Here is a 15,287-nt window from a genome sequence, read left to right on the forward strand (position 1 = left end):
TGTATTTATATCACTTCAAATAGGTAGTGAAAGCTGACTAATCACATTAACATTTAAGAACATCATTTTATACTAATGGCTGGAAGATGTCTTCGTTCATACCATCCTGTAAAGAAATAACCTGAACAGAAAATAACCTTTACATGAACCTCCCATTTACCAGAGTAACCAGCATACATTAACCAGAGTGTGTAGAAATTATGATACAGTTCCTGGAAATCTCATAGCAGAGGCTATAATTCCTGAAATGGTTAAAACCAAAAGATGATCTGTTAAGAAGTCTGGAAATAGGATAAATAGGGTCACTTCCTTCTGAACTGGAAGAGCAACGAGGACCACCGTATGTTTTGAGGCATTTGCTTCCTGTCAACCTGTTCAACTGATCTATAACATTATTGAAGTAATTATACAATATATATTAATGTATTTACAGCAAGAAGACACTATCTAGCTTAAAATTGGAAGTATTTATGGAGAAGGATGTGAGCTACTTGTTTGAAACACTGATGTACATTTAGTCCATGGGGTGTTATATCTGAAGAATGGGAGGTGATCAGGTCAAACAAAAGCTTCAGTGGAATGGATTCATGGTTACAAAATGTTTTACTGACCTTGGTGCTTCAAGTATGGTTATGAATATTCAGTTAAGAGTTGAGTGTATGTGTATGCAAAAGTATAAGGACACTATCTACATTTACCTACTCTGATCCCAGTTGGCTGCAAAAAGTAGAAGAATCTTCCTGCCACAGTGATCACGATTTTCCAGCACTCCCGGGAATCCATCTGTCAGAGCCCGTTTGATTCCTGGATCATCAGCCTTGAAGTTTTTGAACATATCCAGATTTAACTGGCGGTACTGGAAGTACTGAGCCAACAGTCTGAAGGCCTCAGTTTGGTGAAACTTTCTGGCTCGGAGAAATCTCAAGATGAAGGCATCATCCGTACGTAAAAACCCAATGTCAGGCCTTGTAATGATCATGTCCCTGACTTGCTGGATGTCCTGATGCAAAATGTCTGGGTTTTCATTCAGTTCCAGACGGGCTTTCTCTATAGTCTCTGGACTAAGCCCAGCTTGTAAATGGGTCATCTCTGCGAAAACCTCTTTTTCAAATCCTTCACTTCAAATATTTTAGAAGGAGAAATGCTGATCCCATTCAACTAATGGTCTGCTGTGAGCGTGAGCCATTCAGAAGCTTTTTGCTATCAAGCTGATATTTAACAAATGAAAGTGGAAGGCCTTTTCTTATTCTTGCAGAAAGAGCAACCTGCAGTTCATATGTAGTATAATCCATCCAAAGGAAAATATAGCTTATTCCATTGCTTACTGAAAGAAAAAGCAAATATATAAAAGAAAGATTAAATACGTATATAAAGCTTGCACCAATGCATTTCTGAAATATAGCAATAAAATTGTTTTGTGTGCGTCATATGTAAGAGGATTGAAGTCAAATAATTTCAGAATAGGTGCAGTTAAGATAAAACAGCCACTGACATCTAGAATGTATATATTCAGGTTTTCAGAAAGGCAATCTAATAAACCGATAATGATATGCTGTATGAGTTTAAGATTAGAGTATGCTTTTAAAAGTTATCATATAAAAGTATGGAAATTCCAGCATTCTATAACTTCAAGGCCTGGATGACAAAAGTAAAAATAGTAGTTATTTTTAACATCCCTAATAGGAACATTTTGACTTCCTAAATATGCAGATTTACACTTATCATAATAAAGCACTGTTTGATAACATGTAATATCAGTTTGTAATTTTCCTTGAGTTAGTCCCGGAGTCGTTCCTGAAACTATGATAAAAAGCAAAAACTCCACCAGCACCAGAGGTATTCTCTACTTGGTAAAACCTCACGGGAAACATTTCCCTTTGAGACTTTATGCGTCTTTTAGACAGTGAAGACAAATCACTGTGTTTGGTATGAAATACAGTGTTATCTCAAAAGTAATGAAGAAGAACACCTAAGAGAAGTATAAGGAGAAGCATGAAGGATAATCAATATTTATTAGCCTATCTCTTGTACTGGAGACAAAACTCAAGCTTATCATGAAGTAGAATATCTGTTGTGATGGTCACAACAGACAGAAAGTATAGTATTGTGCTGGCCAAGCTATTTTTTCTGGAAAGATTGCAGATACTTTGTCTCCACTGGTATTTTATAGCTGTAGATCTAATGGATGTCTGGATATCTTGCTGAACACAAACAAAATCTACCTTTTTGACATGGAAGACATAGGATCTTTTCCTTTCAGACAAACAATATCTGTAAGGACTTTTACCACTTAGGAAAACAGATCATTCAAACTACCCATATTCCACCATTATTGCTCCATCATGATTCTTGGTGGACTCATGGCATTTCTTAATTTCTAGGTCACTTCTCATGTTATTTTTAAAAGTTTTGGGTCTTGTAGGGGGTGTAGTTACATAATAGTACTTCTGTAAAAAAGGAAATTTGTATCCATTTTGCTTAGAAGTTGAAAACTCAAGAAAACTTCCCATGAGCAAAGTGTTTGATGAATCTAACCCAACAGGGCTGCTGTTTTAGTTGAAAAGAGGTATAGTTTATTCCAAATTCATATTTTCAGTATCATACACTTTTCCCGAATTTCATGTACATTCTTGTACTTTGCCTTGAGTTTGTTTTTACAAGGGTTAGAATAAAAACTGTTTAAGCTGTTATGTATGAGCAAAACGGTACAGTGAATCTCTTACATTTCAATGACATAATTAGCAAGATGCTGTCAGGGAAGTCTATGTAGTTACACTTGCATGAAATAAGATCAAAGTCTCTTCCAGTGTGAAATGTGTATGAAGAAAGATCAAGATCCTTCTGATTTTTCAGCCATTGCAAAAACAAACAAATGAACAGAACCCCAGTACAGCTTAACTGATCTAGCTCTCTCTCTCGTTTCTGGAAAAGAAAAATTGGTTTTAAAAATTAAAAGGGAATCCCTCAGTGAAAGACCTGCTTTATTATATTTGAAGGAAGCTGTTTGGAAAAATTATGCATTATTGATAGCAAAAGCACGGTCTCACTTAGCTGCCCCCTCCCCCCCCCGGGGCTCAGTGCTCTCATATCAGACAAAGGGGACAGCAGCCGCCAGAGTAATTGTTAGTCCAGAGGCTGCTCAGAGTTACACTGCTGGGCCTGGAAGTTAATCAGCGCAAGGGATACTTGAGTTCCCTATTTTGTGAGCTTGTTTATCATTGATACAAACTGCATTTTGGGCTCAGCTGCAGCCCCAGGGTGATCCCTAAATCTGAATACAGAGCGTTTCCACGTGTTCTCTCAAAGGACGTTTGTGGGGAGAAGTGGGGGGGAAGGACACTTCCCAAAGCCTTTCATTCAGCAGCAGTGTGTATTAGACATGTCTGTGGGTGATACAAAAGGGAGTTTGTTAAGCAACCTGTTTCTGTATTCATTATGGAGCTAGAGTTATGTAGAGCTATCTGCAGGGCAGAGTATCTGATGATTCATCAGCCTGGGAAGACGTGAAAAAGCAAGGCAGAGACAAGAAGGAAAGAAAGTTGGCTGCCTTTGACAAGTCACTACAGTGCACAAATGACTCTAGAAGAACACACTCTGAAGTTTTGTGGGTGTTATCTGTAGGTGCACATTATTCTCTTCTTAAAGAAAGATGGATTTTCTTAAATGTGGATTACATACATAAAAATATGGGAACTGCATTTATTTTTCTTTTGCTTTCATTAGATCAAATTAGGATAGCTCTACGGGTGCCAACTGAACTATGCTGAGCAAAACTGATGTAGGCCATAGAAGAATCACACCCATATTTCATGCTTAAAAGCTCAAATTAACTGTGGCATTAGCATCATTTTCTTGCATTAATCGTGTTTTTAATCACAGCTGCCTCCACAGAGAGCGAGTTAGGGGATCTCAATGTATTTACATGTGACACTGTCATTGGGCAGCATAAGGGGCAGTTCTTTCCCCAGTTTTAACAGCTGCTAGTATCCAAAGGAGGCCAGCTCTGCCCTAGAGTGTTTAGCAGAGGAGGGGCAGTAGCATGGAGCTGGTTTAGGATCTGCCCCAGCTCTGGCTCAGGACCCACCATGAATCTGAACATCCTTGGACCTGCTGTGACTTGTGGCAGGTAACTGTGACCCCAGTGGGTCCCCCCATTTCCTCAGAGTTGAAGAGAGAAAAATTGCCCCTTACTCTGCTTCTTTTCTGACTCAAACCTTCTCTATGGAAATGAGGCAAATTGTTGGTGGATCAGCTACAGTCTGCTCCAGAAGGAAATGGGATAAGACCTAGAAAGAAAGTCTAATCCTTTAGGTTTGCTTTTAGGATTCCCATGCAACTAGTGTCAAGAGTGATACTATTTATTATTATGCTTTGCTGCTGTTGCTACCCTCTTTAAGTGTATTTGCACCCTTTATGCCTAGGGTGGTCCCAAGGAGATAGAGCTAAATGCCTGTCCAGTCATAATTTGTTACCAAACTTACACATATTCAATCTATCAAAAAATAATATATTTTAAAATGCGTACCAGAGTTTTCTGATAGTGAGCTGAGTTATAGCCTTGGGTTGCAATTTATAGGAGAGATTCTACAGATTATCCTGATTAGCAGCCTGAACAGACTTTGTTCTAAAATACTTTATTGGCATGATGTGATATATTGCACAATAATCCATATATGTGTAAACAACGCTGTCACTGTCTAAATCACACCACAAGTCAGGGGCTAGTTGTAATCCACCCCAGCACCATTGATTTCAAGGAGTTTATATGATTTATATCAATTGATGATTTGGTCCTCCCACTGTTTACCTAGGCAATATATTTACTGCCCCAATGCTATCCAGTTTAATTATCACTTTGCTTTCTCAAACGGTACTGATTTATCCTGGCTGCTAAAGGTATAACCTTCTCCATTTTCACTCCCCCCCAATATGGCAGTTTTTCCTTCTCGTCTGGTGTTGTGAGTAGCTCTGATTCATCTCCTAATATTTAAGACATTTGTATCTTTGTTTTGCATTTTTGTTTTTCCAAATGACGATGCTAGCTTTTTCTTCCTACCTTGAATATTGTTGCTATGTGTTGGCACACTATAATCTCTGTTATAGTCTCTACAGCTGTTTTCCTGTATTGTGACTCTGTGTTCCCAAAGGACTATTTGCTCTCCTGATGCCTTTTCACAGCCACTTACAATAAATCGTCCCTCCAAAGGAACAAAACCCAACTTTAAACAAGGAAAAATAATTAATAGAAGTTTGAAACATATTAATACACAGGGAAAAAAGGCATTCACCAAAACTCTGATATGACATACCATTTCAGCTTATGTATTTTCAGTCACAATAAGAGAATGACAAGGGATGAACAGCAGCTTCATAAATAAAGTAAAATATTGAAAATGGGATATGGTCTTCTGATCAACAGCTTATAATTTCACCTGACCCTCAAAAAACAAGATTCAGTTAATAATAAAATTTATATTAATAATTCATGTTTAACTAAAATGAAGATAATATCGTAAGTATGCATATAGCACTTTCTGTCCAAAGATCTCAATGTCCTTTCCTGCTTGCTCTGCCGTGATAACTTCCAGATCATCATTCAACATCCATTTCCCCTACCTCACTGTAAAATTGGCCAAACTTGCTCTTGCTGATGATGACAATTGTCTGGATCATCTTGTGCCTAGCCACTTAGTTGTTCCTGCAACATCATCCGCCTCCTGAAGCACTGTCATGTCCATTTGGCCTTTTCCCATGCACTTCAGTTCCAGACAGATTTTTGTTGCCTCTGTCTAATGGGTGTTTTAGATTCAGTCCAACACTATGTGCTGTTTAAAAGTTCATTACCACAATTTTCAAATGGGGAAGGCACTAGGGTGTGATCCTCACCTAGAATTAGTAGGTCACTAATCACTGTTAGTTATAATTTGTCTCATTATATAATTCCTAACTAGTAGCATTCATCCAGATATTAGCTGATAAAATCATGCCAAAGATGAAGGGAGTGGGCACGGAGGGAAGGAAAATGGTAACCAAGAATGATTTCATTTTAGAGTGTGGGTGTCATCTCATTAAATTGCTTTTTTAAAAATATTTTGATGTTAACTGCGGAAAACATCTTGGGGCTAGGTTCTGCTATAGCAGGGCCTAGTCCATAAGGGCAAGGAAAGATGAAGCCATAGTGGTACTTATAGCTTAGGAATGGCTCCTGCAGCACCTTGTGGGCTCTTAGTAGGAGCTGTGGGCTCTTAGTAGGAGCCCACACAGGGAATGGCGTACTCAGACATAGAGAATATCATATCATGGCCCCATAAACTAAGCCCAAAAGACCGATGAGAAAATCTCGTTGTCCTTAGCTGCCGGATCCTGGCATCGTATTCTCAGTCAATGGGGAGAAAGGCAGCCTTGAGTGATTTGTCTGAGGTCATGCAGGACATGTTTCACGGAGCTGGGACCAGAACATGTGTCTTACGAGTTGCCAGCTTCCACGCTAACATCTGGGCAATCATTCCACCCTATGCATAATAGTCATGATTGCGCTGCATCAAGGGAAAAATGTGAAGCAGTGTTATACTCTAGGACACCGGGAGGTCTACTGCAAACTCTCCCTCTATTCCTAGTGTAAAGCTAGGCTTCAACAGCACAATCAGGGTACCAGCAGTTTATCATTTCTTTGTTTTTCCCAACAGGACACCCCACATACACACCCTTGCTCTGGGCCCACCTTGCATCAAAACTCCACAGGTTGACTGCTACTAAAATCATAAACGTCTCTTGCTTCCCTGTATCCCTTCCCTAAAGGACTAGATACTGCTAGTGAATCTAAACAAGGGAAACATCTCAATCCTTTCACCTTCAAGGCCTGGTGCTCTTGTAAACCTTCACTAGGGAACTGTTGCTTCTTTTCAATGTGAAAACAGGAAATGCTTGTGACTGTAACAGCAGCATGGGGAATTTGATGTTTTTCCACACTTTCTTGGGACTTGATCTCCTCGCTCAGGTACAAATGTTAACAATTTCCTTCAGCTCAATAAAAAATGATACATCACAAATTTCTACTGCCCTCCTATTACAGGCTTTTTGTCAGCTTTAGACAGTTACAGCGTACTCTGGGGCCATACTTATCCGACCAGCAGGGGTAATTTAGCCATGGTACAGTACAAAGCACGGCAGCAACTGGACTGATTTTTGCAACTCTGAGTGCAGCAAGTAGGGCAGTTGTGTTTGCAACACTACCCTGCAGTTGTTCCTGTTGTTACTGCAAGTTTTCAAGAGTGAGGAGAGACTGATGTGACAAGGCTTTATGAAACACATGAAATGAAGATTTTTACCTCATTATCTTTTGACCTGAAATTTGCAAACTTATTACCTACCGGGATATTAAGGAAATGGGATGATGTTCTGAGGAAGGCACATCAAACAACATGTAAATAAACAAGTTAGACAAGAAAAAAATCTGTGGACTGAATAAGATTATATCAGTCTTTCTCTAAATCATAGTTTAAAGTTTTAATATTCATCAGTCACAGATGAACTGCAAATCCCTATGGGAATGTTCTGCCTGCTCAGGGGTATCCAGCATATGGCATACGAAAGAAGCAGCAGGCTACGTGAGACTTAACGTGTCAGTCATGAAATATTCCAAGTGTCACCATTCAAGCCTACAAAAAGCATCCTGGTCAGAGGTCACTTGGTCCAATAGTATAGAATCGGCTTGTAGAATAAACTATCAGCAAAAGGTAAAACATGAATTCTGAGCCCCAAACATGATAATTAACCTACATGTAGAAATTTTATAGTCCCTGAAAGTCTAAGTGCACTGAACTAACTGGTTGTCTTCTGACATCTGCGCAAAGTTAGGCAGAAGAAGGAACAAAACAAGATATTTAGTGGTACACCTTTAATAACATGATGATTACCTAATTTTACAGTTCTTTTATAGCTCTCCACATTTAAAAAATTAACCTCCTTTAAAAATAGTAGACAGAGTGATTGTGCATTATGGGCCTATTACTGACTGTTTTCCTTCTACTTTATACTTAATTGCCATAAAAATGAATTAAAAAAAATTGGGGGGGGGGGGGGCGGAAGAAAAGTAAGGATAGGAAGGAGGAAGGCAGGGGTGGGGAGGGAAGGAAGGCAGGCAGGCAGGTGGGAAGGAGGGAAGGAAGGAGGCAAGAAAGGAAAAAAGAGGGCTGAATGAAGGAAGGAAGGAAAGAAAGAAGGAAGGAAGGAAGGAAAGGAAGGAAGGAGGGGGAAGGTATGCAGGGAGGGATGGTAGGAAAGAAGGAAGGAGGGATGGGGAAGGGAGGCAGGAAGGCAGGAAGGAAGGAAGGAGGGAGGGAAGGAAGGAAGATTTCTGCACCAAGGAATTTCACGTTTTTTTCTTTCGCTCCTATTCAAGTGTGAGCAAAAACAACACAAAGATCTGTATACAGACACCTCTCCGAAATTGTAGAAAAGAAAGTTAGTATGATTTGGTAATAGTTCGTAGGTTTGTTTTTTCAGTTGAGGAACGTACCAGAAGCATTTTCCTATTAAGGAAAAAAAAGCTCTGAAAAAAAAGAGCAACATTGGTATCAAGAAGGAAAAGACCTATAACTCATCTAACAAAACCTATGTGAACTTCTCCCATAGCCTGCTCACTGAACTTCCCACTCCATAAAAGGCTGATGTTGCTTCCTTTTGTTAGCAGTAGGATTTGATTGTGGCATCTTGTCTGTGTATGCGCCAGACACCACAGCAACGGGCTGTGAGAGAAAATAATACTCACTTGCCAAACAATAGCACAAATGCTTCAGTAACTGCACACTTAAATTAAGAATTGCTGTGGCTTGCAGTCCCCATTTGAAGGAAAATTTCTGAATTCTTTTATGGAGCTGACCATTTGTAATTCAACTGACGTGGTTCTCTTCTGGAATATGAGGAGACTGCTGTTGCATGTTTCAATGAAACATCTTCTGTGTTCAAAGCACATGGAGTTTAAAGAACTAGGACTCAGTGCAATGGGGAGGGAGGATTCTGCAATCCCTCCATTGCTGAACTCAATTGCATTGCTTGTACTACTCAGTTGCACCCAGTGTTACTCACTATCAGAGTATCTGATGTCTGCACCAGATTTTAAGTCAGAAACAATGAAATCATAGAGTAAGAATGCCAAAGTTCTTAGAACAGAATATCTTCCCTTGCTTTGCATATGTCTTACAATAATCTAAATTTTAGAAAATATTCAAGAGTTTTCAAAGTTAGGATGAGTCAACAGAATTCTTAAGATAATCAGCAACATTTTATAAGAGATATATATTAGAACCGACTATGGTCAAAACTCAGGCTGGCCCTGTTAATTTCAAGCTGGGATACAAACTGGAAATTGAGGAAAGATCTATAAGGTTTACCATTACATAAAAAGAAAACCTTTAAGTTTGCTATTGAGTACATGGCATAATACTGTTACATAATATGTCATTCAGATGCTGGCTCTGCATTAACTTTTATTACTAGAGAAAATCTGTGTTATCATCTGATTACTCAGAAAGCACATGAAAGCTGCCTTTCTATAATTTAATTTTTCCTTCCAAATATGATCCAGCCACTGTTTAGTGAGGGACAACAACAAACCATCTGCTCCTTAACTTTATTATTACTAGAGCTTATTTAGATTTGGAAATCAGCATTTTGAAAAGGGAAAGCTCCCTTCTTCCTGTGTTCCCCCCTCCCCCATCAGGATCAAACCATGGCAAATGGAATTAAAGTCAGGCAAGTAGCAGGCATGCGATTTCTCTAGCTGTTACCTGCTCTATGTTTGCTCTGTGTTTGTTCTCTATATGAAGACCTCAATGAACACACTGAGTGTTTACAGAGACCACGACTTAATTCTTGACTTCCTGCAGCAAAGGATCCACAAGGTACGCATGGTTCACCCTATATCTTCCCTGCACAGATCACTCATCACTGTTTCCCACTGGGAAAGCAGAACATTTAACTGACCCTGTTTGTTTTCCCCCTCCCCTTGCTCTCTCCTCCCCCTCCAGGTTTAATATTCCTGGTTAAAACAGGCATCAACTTGCTGTGGAGCAAACGGCTACCTGCTGGTATTTGGCAAGCCCCTATCTGTCTGCACCCGGCTGGGGTCATTCCTTGCTCCCTCAACATCGTGTATCAACCCTTCTCCCTCCATCTCACCTCTTACTCTGAAATTGCATCTGAAATTTCCCTTCCAGCTATTGCACTTTCTACTGCTTGCCCAGCTCCTGGAGAATCAATCTTGCCTTCTTCTATGAAGGATGAAGGCTGATGAGGAAGAAGGGGAAGCAGGAGGGGAGGAAGGGGCAGAAAAGAGGAGCAGAGGGAAACAGGGGCAGGGAGGAAAGGAGATAGAGGAGAAAGGGGGGCAGGGAGCTGGAAAAATAAGGCAGAAAAGGCAGGGCAAGGAGGAGAGGAGGCAGAGAAAGCAGAGGCTGTGAGGTAGGCAGAGGAGGTAAGGGATGCAAGGAGGCAGGAGGCAAGAAGTTGGGAGCAGAAACGAGAGAGGTAGAGGAGGCAGGAAGGCAGAGCTGGTAGGGCAAGCAGGGCAGGAAGGGAGCAGACAAGGCAGGGAGCAAGGGAGGGAGGCAAGGAACAGGGAGACAAAGCAGGCAGGAAGCAAGGCAGGGAGGAGAGGAAGGGAGTAGGGAGGCAGGGCAGACAGAGGAGTGGGGAGGCAGGGGGCCAGGAGGTCAAGCAGTCAGTGCAGGTAGGGAGCAGAGATGCCAGGCAGGGCAGGGACGGCGGGTACGAAAGGCAGGGAGCAGGGAGGCTGGGCACATAGGAAGGTAGGGAGGCAGGGTGTGCAGGCAGGGAGATAGGGAGGACAGATAGGGCAGGAAGGGAGGCAGGGTAGGCAGGAAGGCAGGACAGGCTGGGAGGTAGGGCAGGCAGGGAGGCAGGAAGGTTGGGTATGCAGGCAGAGCAGGTGGGCAGGGAGGCAGGGGAGGCAGGGAGGCTGGGCAAGCAGGCAGAGCAGACAGGAAGACAAGGAAGCCAGGCAAGCAGGCAGAGCAGGCAGGAAGGCCATGCAGGCAGGGAGACAGGGAGGCAGAGCAGATAGGGAGGCAGAGCAGGCAGGAATGCAGTGGGCAGGGAGGTAGGGAGGCTGGGCAGGCGGGCAGGCAGGCAGGCGGGCGGGCAGGGATGCAGAGCAGGCAGGTGGGCAGGGATGCTGGGCAGGGAGGGAGGCCAGGCAGTCAGGCAGAGCAGGCAGGGAGGTACAGGGGGCAGTGAGGCAGGCAGGCTGGGCAGGCAGGCAGAGCAGGCAGGAGACTGAGCCAGCAGAGAGGCAGGGAGGCAGGGAGGCTGAGCAAGGAGGCAGAGCAGAGCAGGTAGTCTGGCAGGGAAGCAGGGAGGCCGGGCAGGGATGCAAAGCAGGCAGGAGGCCAAGCAGGCAGGGAGGCAGAGCAGGCAGGCAGAGCAGGCAGGAGGCCGAGCAGGGAGGGAGGGAGGAAGGGAGGCAGGGAGGCAGAGAGGCAGGGAAGCCGAGCAGGCAGGGGGCAGGGAGGCTCAAGGAGGCCAAGGGGGCAGGGAGGCAGGGAGGCAGACAGGCAGAGCAGGCAGGAGGCCAAGCAGGCAGGGAGGCAGGGATGGAGGCAGAGCAGGCAGGGATGCCAAGCAGACAGAGGGCAGGGAGGCAGCGGGGCAGGGAGGCAGGGAGGCCGAGCGGGCAGGCAGAAGCAGGCAGGGAGGCCAAGCAGACAGGGGGCAGGGAGGAAGGCAGGGAGGCAGGGAGGCCGAGCGGGCAGGGAGGGAGGTAGGCAGAGAGGCAGGCAGGGAGGCCGAGGAGGCAGGGGGCAGGGAGGGAAGCAGGCAGGCAGGGATGCGGAGCAGGCAGGGAGGAGGCAGGGAGGCCAAGCAGGGAGGCAGGGAGGCAGGGAGGCCGAGCGGGCAGGGCGCAGGGAGGCAGGCAGGGAGGCGGGGAGGCCGAGCGGGCAGGGCGCATGGAGGCAGGCAGGCAGGCGGGGAGGCCGAGCGGGCAGGGCGCAGGGAGGTAGGCAGGGAGGCAGGGAGGCCGAGCGGGCAGGGCGCAGGGAGGCAGGCAGGGAGGCGGGGAGGCCGAGCGGGCAGGGCGCAGGGAGGCAGGCAGGGAGGCGGGGAGGCCGAGCGGGCAGGGCGCAGGGAGGCAGGCAGGCAGGCAGGGAGGCCGAGCGGGCAGGGCGCAGGGAGGCAGGCAGGGAGGCGGGGAGGCCGAGCGGGCAGGGTGCAGGGAGGCAGGCAGGGAGGCAGGGAGGCCGAGCGGGCAGGGCGCAGGGAGGCAGGCAGGGAGGCAGGGAGGCCGAGCGGGCAGGGCGCAGGGAAGGAGGGAGGCAGGCAGGCAGGGAGGCCGAGCGGGCAGGGCGCAGGGAGGCAGGCAGGCAGGCAGGGAGGCCGAGCGGGCAGGGCGCAGGGAGGCAGGCAGGCAGGCAGGGAGGCCGAGCGGGCAGGGCGCAGGGAGGCAGGCAGGCAGGCAGGGAGGCCGAGCGGGCAGGGCGCAGGGAGGCAGGCAGGGAGGCAGGGAGGCCGAGCGGGCAGGGCGCAGGGAGGCAGGCAGGCAGGCGGGGAGGCCGAGCGGGCAGGGCGCAGGGAGGCAGGCAGGCAGGCAGGGAGGCCGAGCGGGCAGGGCGCAGGGAGGCAGGCAGGCAGGCGGGGAGGCCGAGCGGGCAGGGCGCAGGGAGGCAGGCAGGGAGGCAGGGAGGCCGAGCGGGCAGGGCGCAGGGAGGCAGGCAGGCAGGCGGGGAGGCCGAGCGGGCAGGGTGCAGGGAGGCAGGCAGGCAGGCGGGGAGGCCGAGCGAGCAGGGCGCAGGGAGGCAGGCAGGCAGGCGGGGAGGCCGAGCGGGCAGGGCGCAGGGAGGCAGGCAGGGAGGCAGGGAGGCCGAGCGGGCAGGGCGCAGGGAGGCAGGCAGGCAGGCGGGGAGGCCGAGCGGGCAGGGCGCAGGGAGGCGCGGGGAGCAGGAGCCCGGGCGGGGAGCGGCCCCTGCCCGCAGCGCGGCGGGGCTGCGGCCGGGAGCTGTCCGTCCTCCGGTGCTGAAGCGCCGCAGCCGGGGCGCGGCGGCGCGGGGGCAGGGACGGGGAGCGCGGAGAGCCGCCCTGCTGCAAACGGAGAAAAGACAAATGCAAATACCTGCACAGAGCCAGGCAGCCTTGCCTTGAGGTGGCGGGGGGCTGCGTGGGATGAGTATTTTCCCCCCCCGTAGGTGTCCTTGCTGTTGAGCGGGGCGGGTGTGAAAGATCTCCCGGCTCCCAGGTTCAGGCTCAGATCTCTCTAGAAAACTGTGAATGAGAGAGCGCCAGCTCCACGGGGCTATGCATTTTTTTGGTAGGAGGCGTGTGCACCAAAGCTTGGGTCCTTCCACACGGCGGTTGTCGTCCCCCTGGGTCCTAAGCCCTCCTGCCGCCCGCCCGCCCGGCTGCCTCCCGGCAAGCGGAGTGATGATGGAGTGATCCCAGGGCACTGCAACCACATCGGAAGTCAGGAAAATGGAGCCCCGGGGCTGCTGACAGCCGAGAAAGCAGTTGTACAGCTGGTCACTGAAAGCATAGCGGTTCGTACCATCACCTGGAGGCATAGTCTTCAGTACCTTTATTACTAGCATCACTCCTTCCCCATCAAAACTTGAGGAGAGTGCAACCTCCTGCAACATTTACAGCAGCTACAGAAAAAGTAATCTTTATGGGTCATGTATTACAGATTGGTAGTCGTAATGAACATGGCAGTCTGTGTTATAAGAGCAGCTGGGCTGGGTTAAACTACAGATACTAAATCAGTGTGCCTGTCACCACCAGTGGGAACAGCAGTAGTGTCGTAAAAAATATAAAAACAGGACAAGCATGTTGAATACTTTCCCCTTACACACTCCCAGCCCCTCTCCCAAGCATTTTCAGTTCAGTTCATTTTCAGTTCATCTTCCTCAGCAGATGTGATGCCTGTGTTTTTAGGATCATTTTCTCCTCCTTGAGCTTTCCCAGTCTCTCATGAAACACCTATACATTTCTATAACATCCTTCCATAATGTCCTTGGACAAAGAGCTCCACAGGCCATCTGCCTACTGCAAAAACAGTCACATCTCTTTTGTTGTGGGAATCTGTAAGCACTAGCTAGCATTGTAGAAAGGTCTGGAGAGAGAACTTCTCTCATTTTTTTAGCACCTGAAAAATCTGTCTGTATGAGCCTCAGAAAACTTGATCTATGCGAGGAAATGGTACTTGAAAGACTTTGGCTGGTCTACTGGCCCTGGCAAATCAAGTTCACATCCAGCTGATCATGTCAACACACTAAGCCCAAGTAAATGTACCCATGAAATGCATTTTTTCTTCTGCTACCCCTGCATATTGTGGAGTATAACTCTTGGGAAGTAATGAATTAAGGTCAACGAGCTACATTTGTTTCTTTTCTTCCAACAACTCTCCTTTGTGAGTAACTGAGAGAACTCATAATACTGACAAACTGGATGATAAAACAACAATCATGATACAGACATGGAACAACTTCTGCATAAGAAATGACTGAATGGAGTAGGATTCTTCAGCATGGCAAAAAGAGCTGAGTAAGTGTGAACATAATAGTGGTATGTTTTGTTTTTCATCTTTTAATAGTAATGAACAGGATTAGGAAGATAAATTGGAATGATTTCGCCCTATCATTTCCAGTTCAAGAACAAGGAGAAATGGTAGCCACTAGGGGCTAGCTTTCAAACAAACAAAAGGACATACTCCTTCACAAAATATTTAGTGAAGGTGTAGAACTCCTTTCCATTGGAAACCAAGTTTCGGAAAAGTATTGGAAAATCTATGGAAGAAAAATCCATTAAGGTCTGTTAAACATGAAGTCATGACTTGCTAGATCAGGAAGTCCCTGATCCACATCTTAAAGGGGCTAAGCTAAATGACGGGGCAGTACTTGGCAAAGAATGACTATATCATTGTCTTATTCTTATTCTTCACCTTACCCATCCACTAGTGATCACTGCGGGGCTACATGGACCTTTGATCTGAGCCGGTACTGGCTGCTCTGATGTTCTTATATATAAAGTGGACTTTCAGACTGCGAATATAGCAGGAACAATTTCAACTTTACTTTCCCTTAAAAGGGGGAAAGCTCATGACTTTGTCCCGTTTGAAAGAATGTGCATCCAGCTAGAATCTTTTGCTTTTTAGGGGAAACTCTACGTCATTCAAGAGTAAAGGCAAAAAGAATCTCGGGGGAAGATCCCTTATGCTTTCAGAATGACTTGAATATGCAACCATTAATTTAACCCACAACATATTTAAAACTGGCATAGGA

General features: G+C 46.3%; 1 protein-coding gene across 1 annotated transcript in view; it reads right to left on the reverse strand.

The window, feature by feature from the left end:
* The window catches only part of CLVS1 (clavesin 1), a 111,477-nt gene extending 98,198 nt beyond the window's left edge, over positions 1–13,279 (reverse strand). Inside the window, exons 1-2 of the mRNA XM_009673514.2 lie at positions 13,127–13,279; positions 699–1,324 (exon numbers count right to left, since the gene is read on the reverse strand). Coding sequence (XP_009671809.1) covers positions 699–1,087 — 389 coding nt within the window. The 5' untranslated portion in view covers positions 1,088–1,324; positions 13,127–13,279. The remainder of the gene's footprint in view (positions 1–698; positions 1,325–13,126) is intronic.
* Between the last annotated feature and the right edge of the window lie 2,008 nt (positions 13,280–15,287).

This window comes from Struthio camelus, chromosome 2 (assembly GCF_040807025.1).
Source record: "Struthio camelus isolate bStrCam1 chromosome 2, bStrCam1.hap1, whole genome shotgun sequence".
Lineage (NCBI taxonomy): Eukaryota > Metazoa > Chordata > Aves > Struthioniformes > Struthionidae > Struthio > Struthio camelus.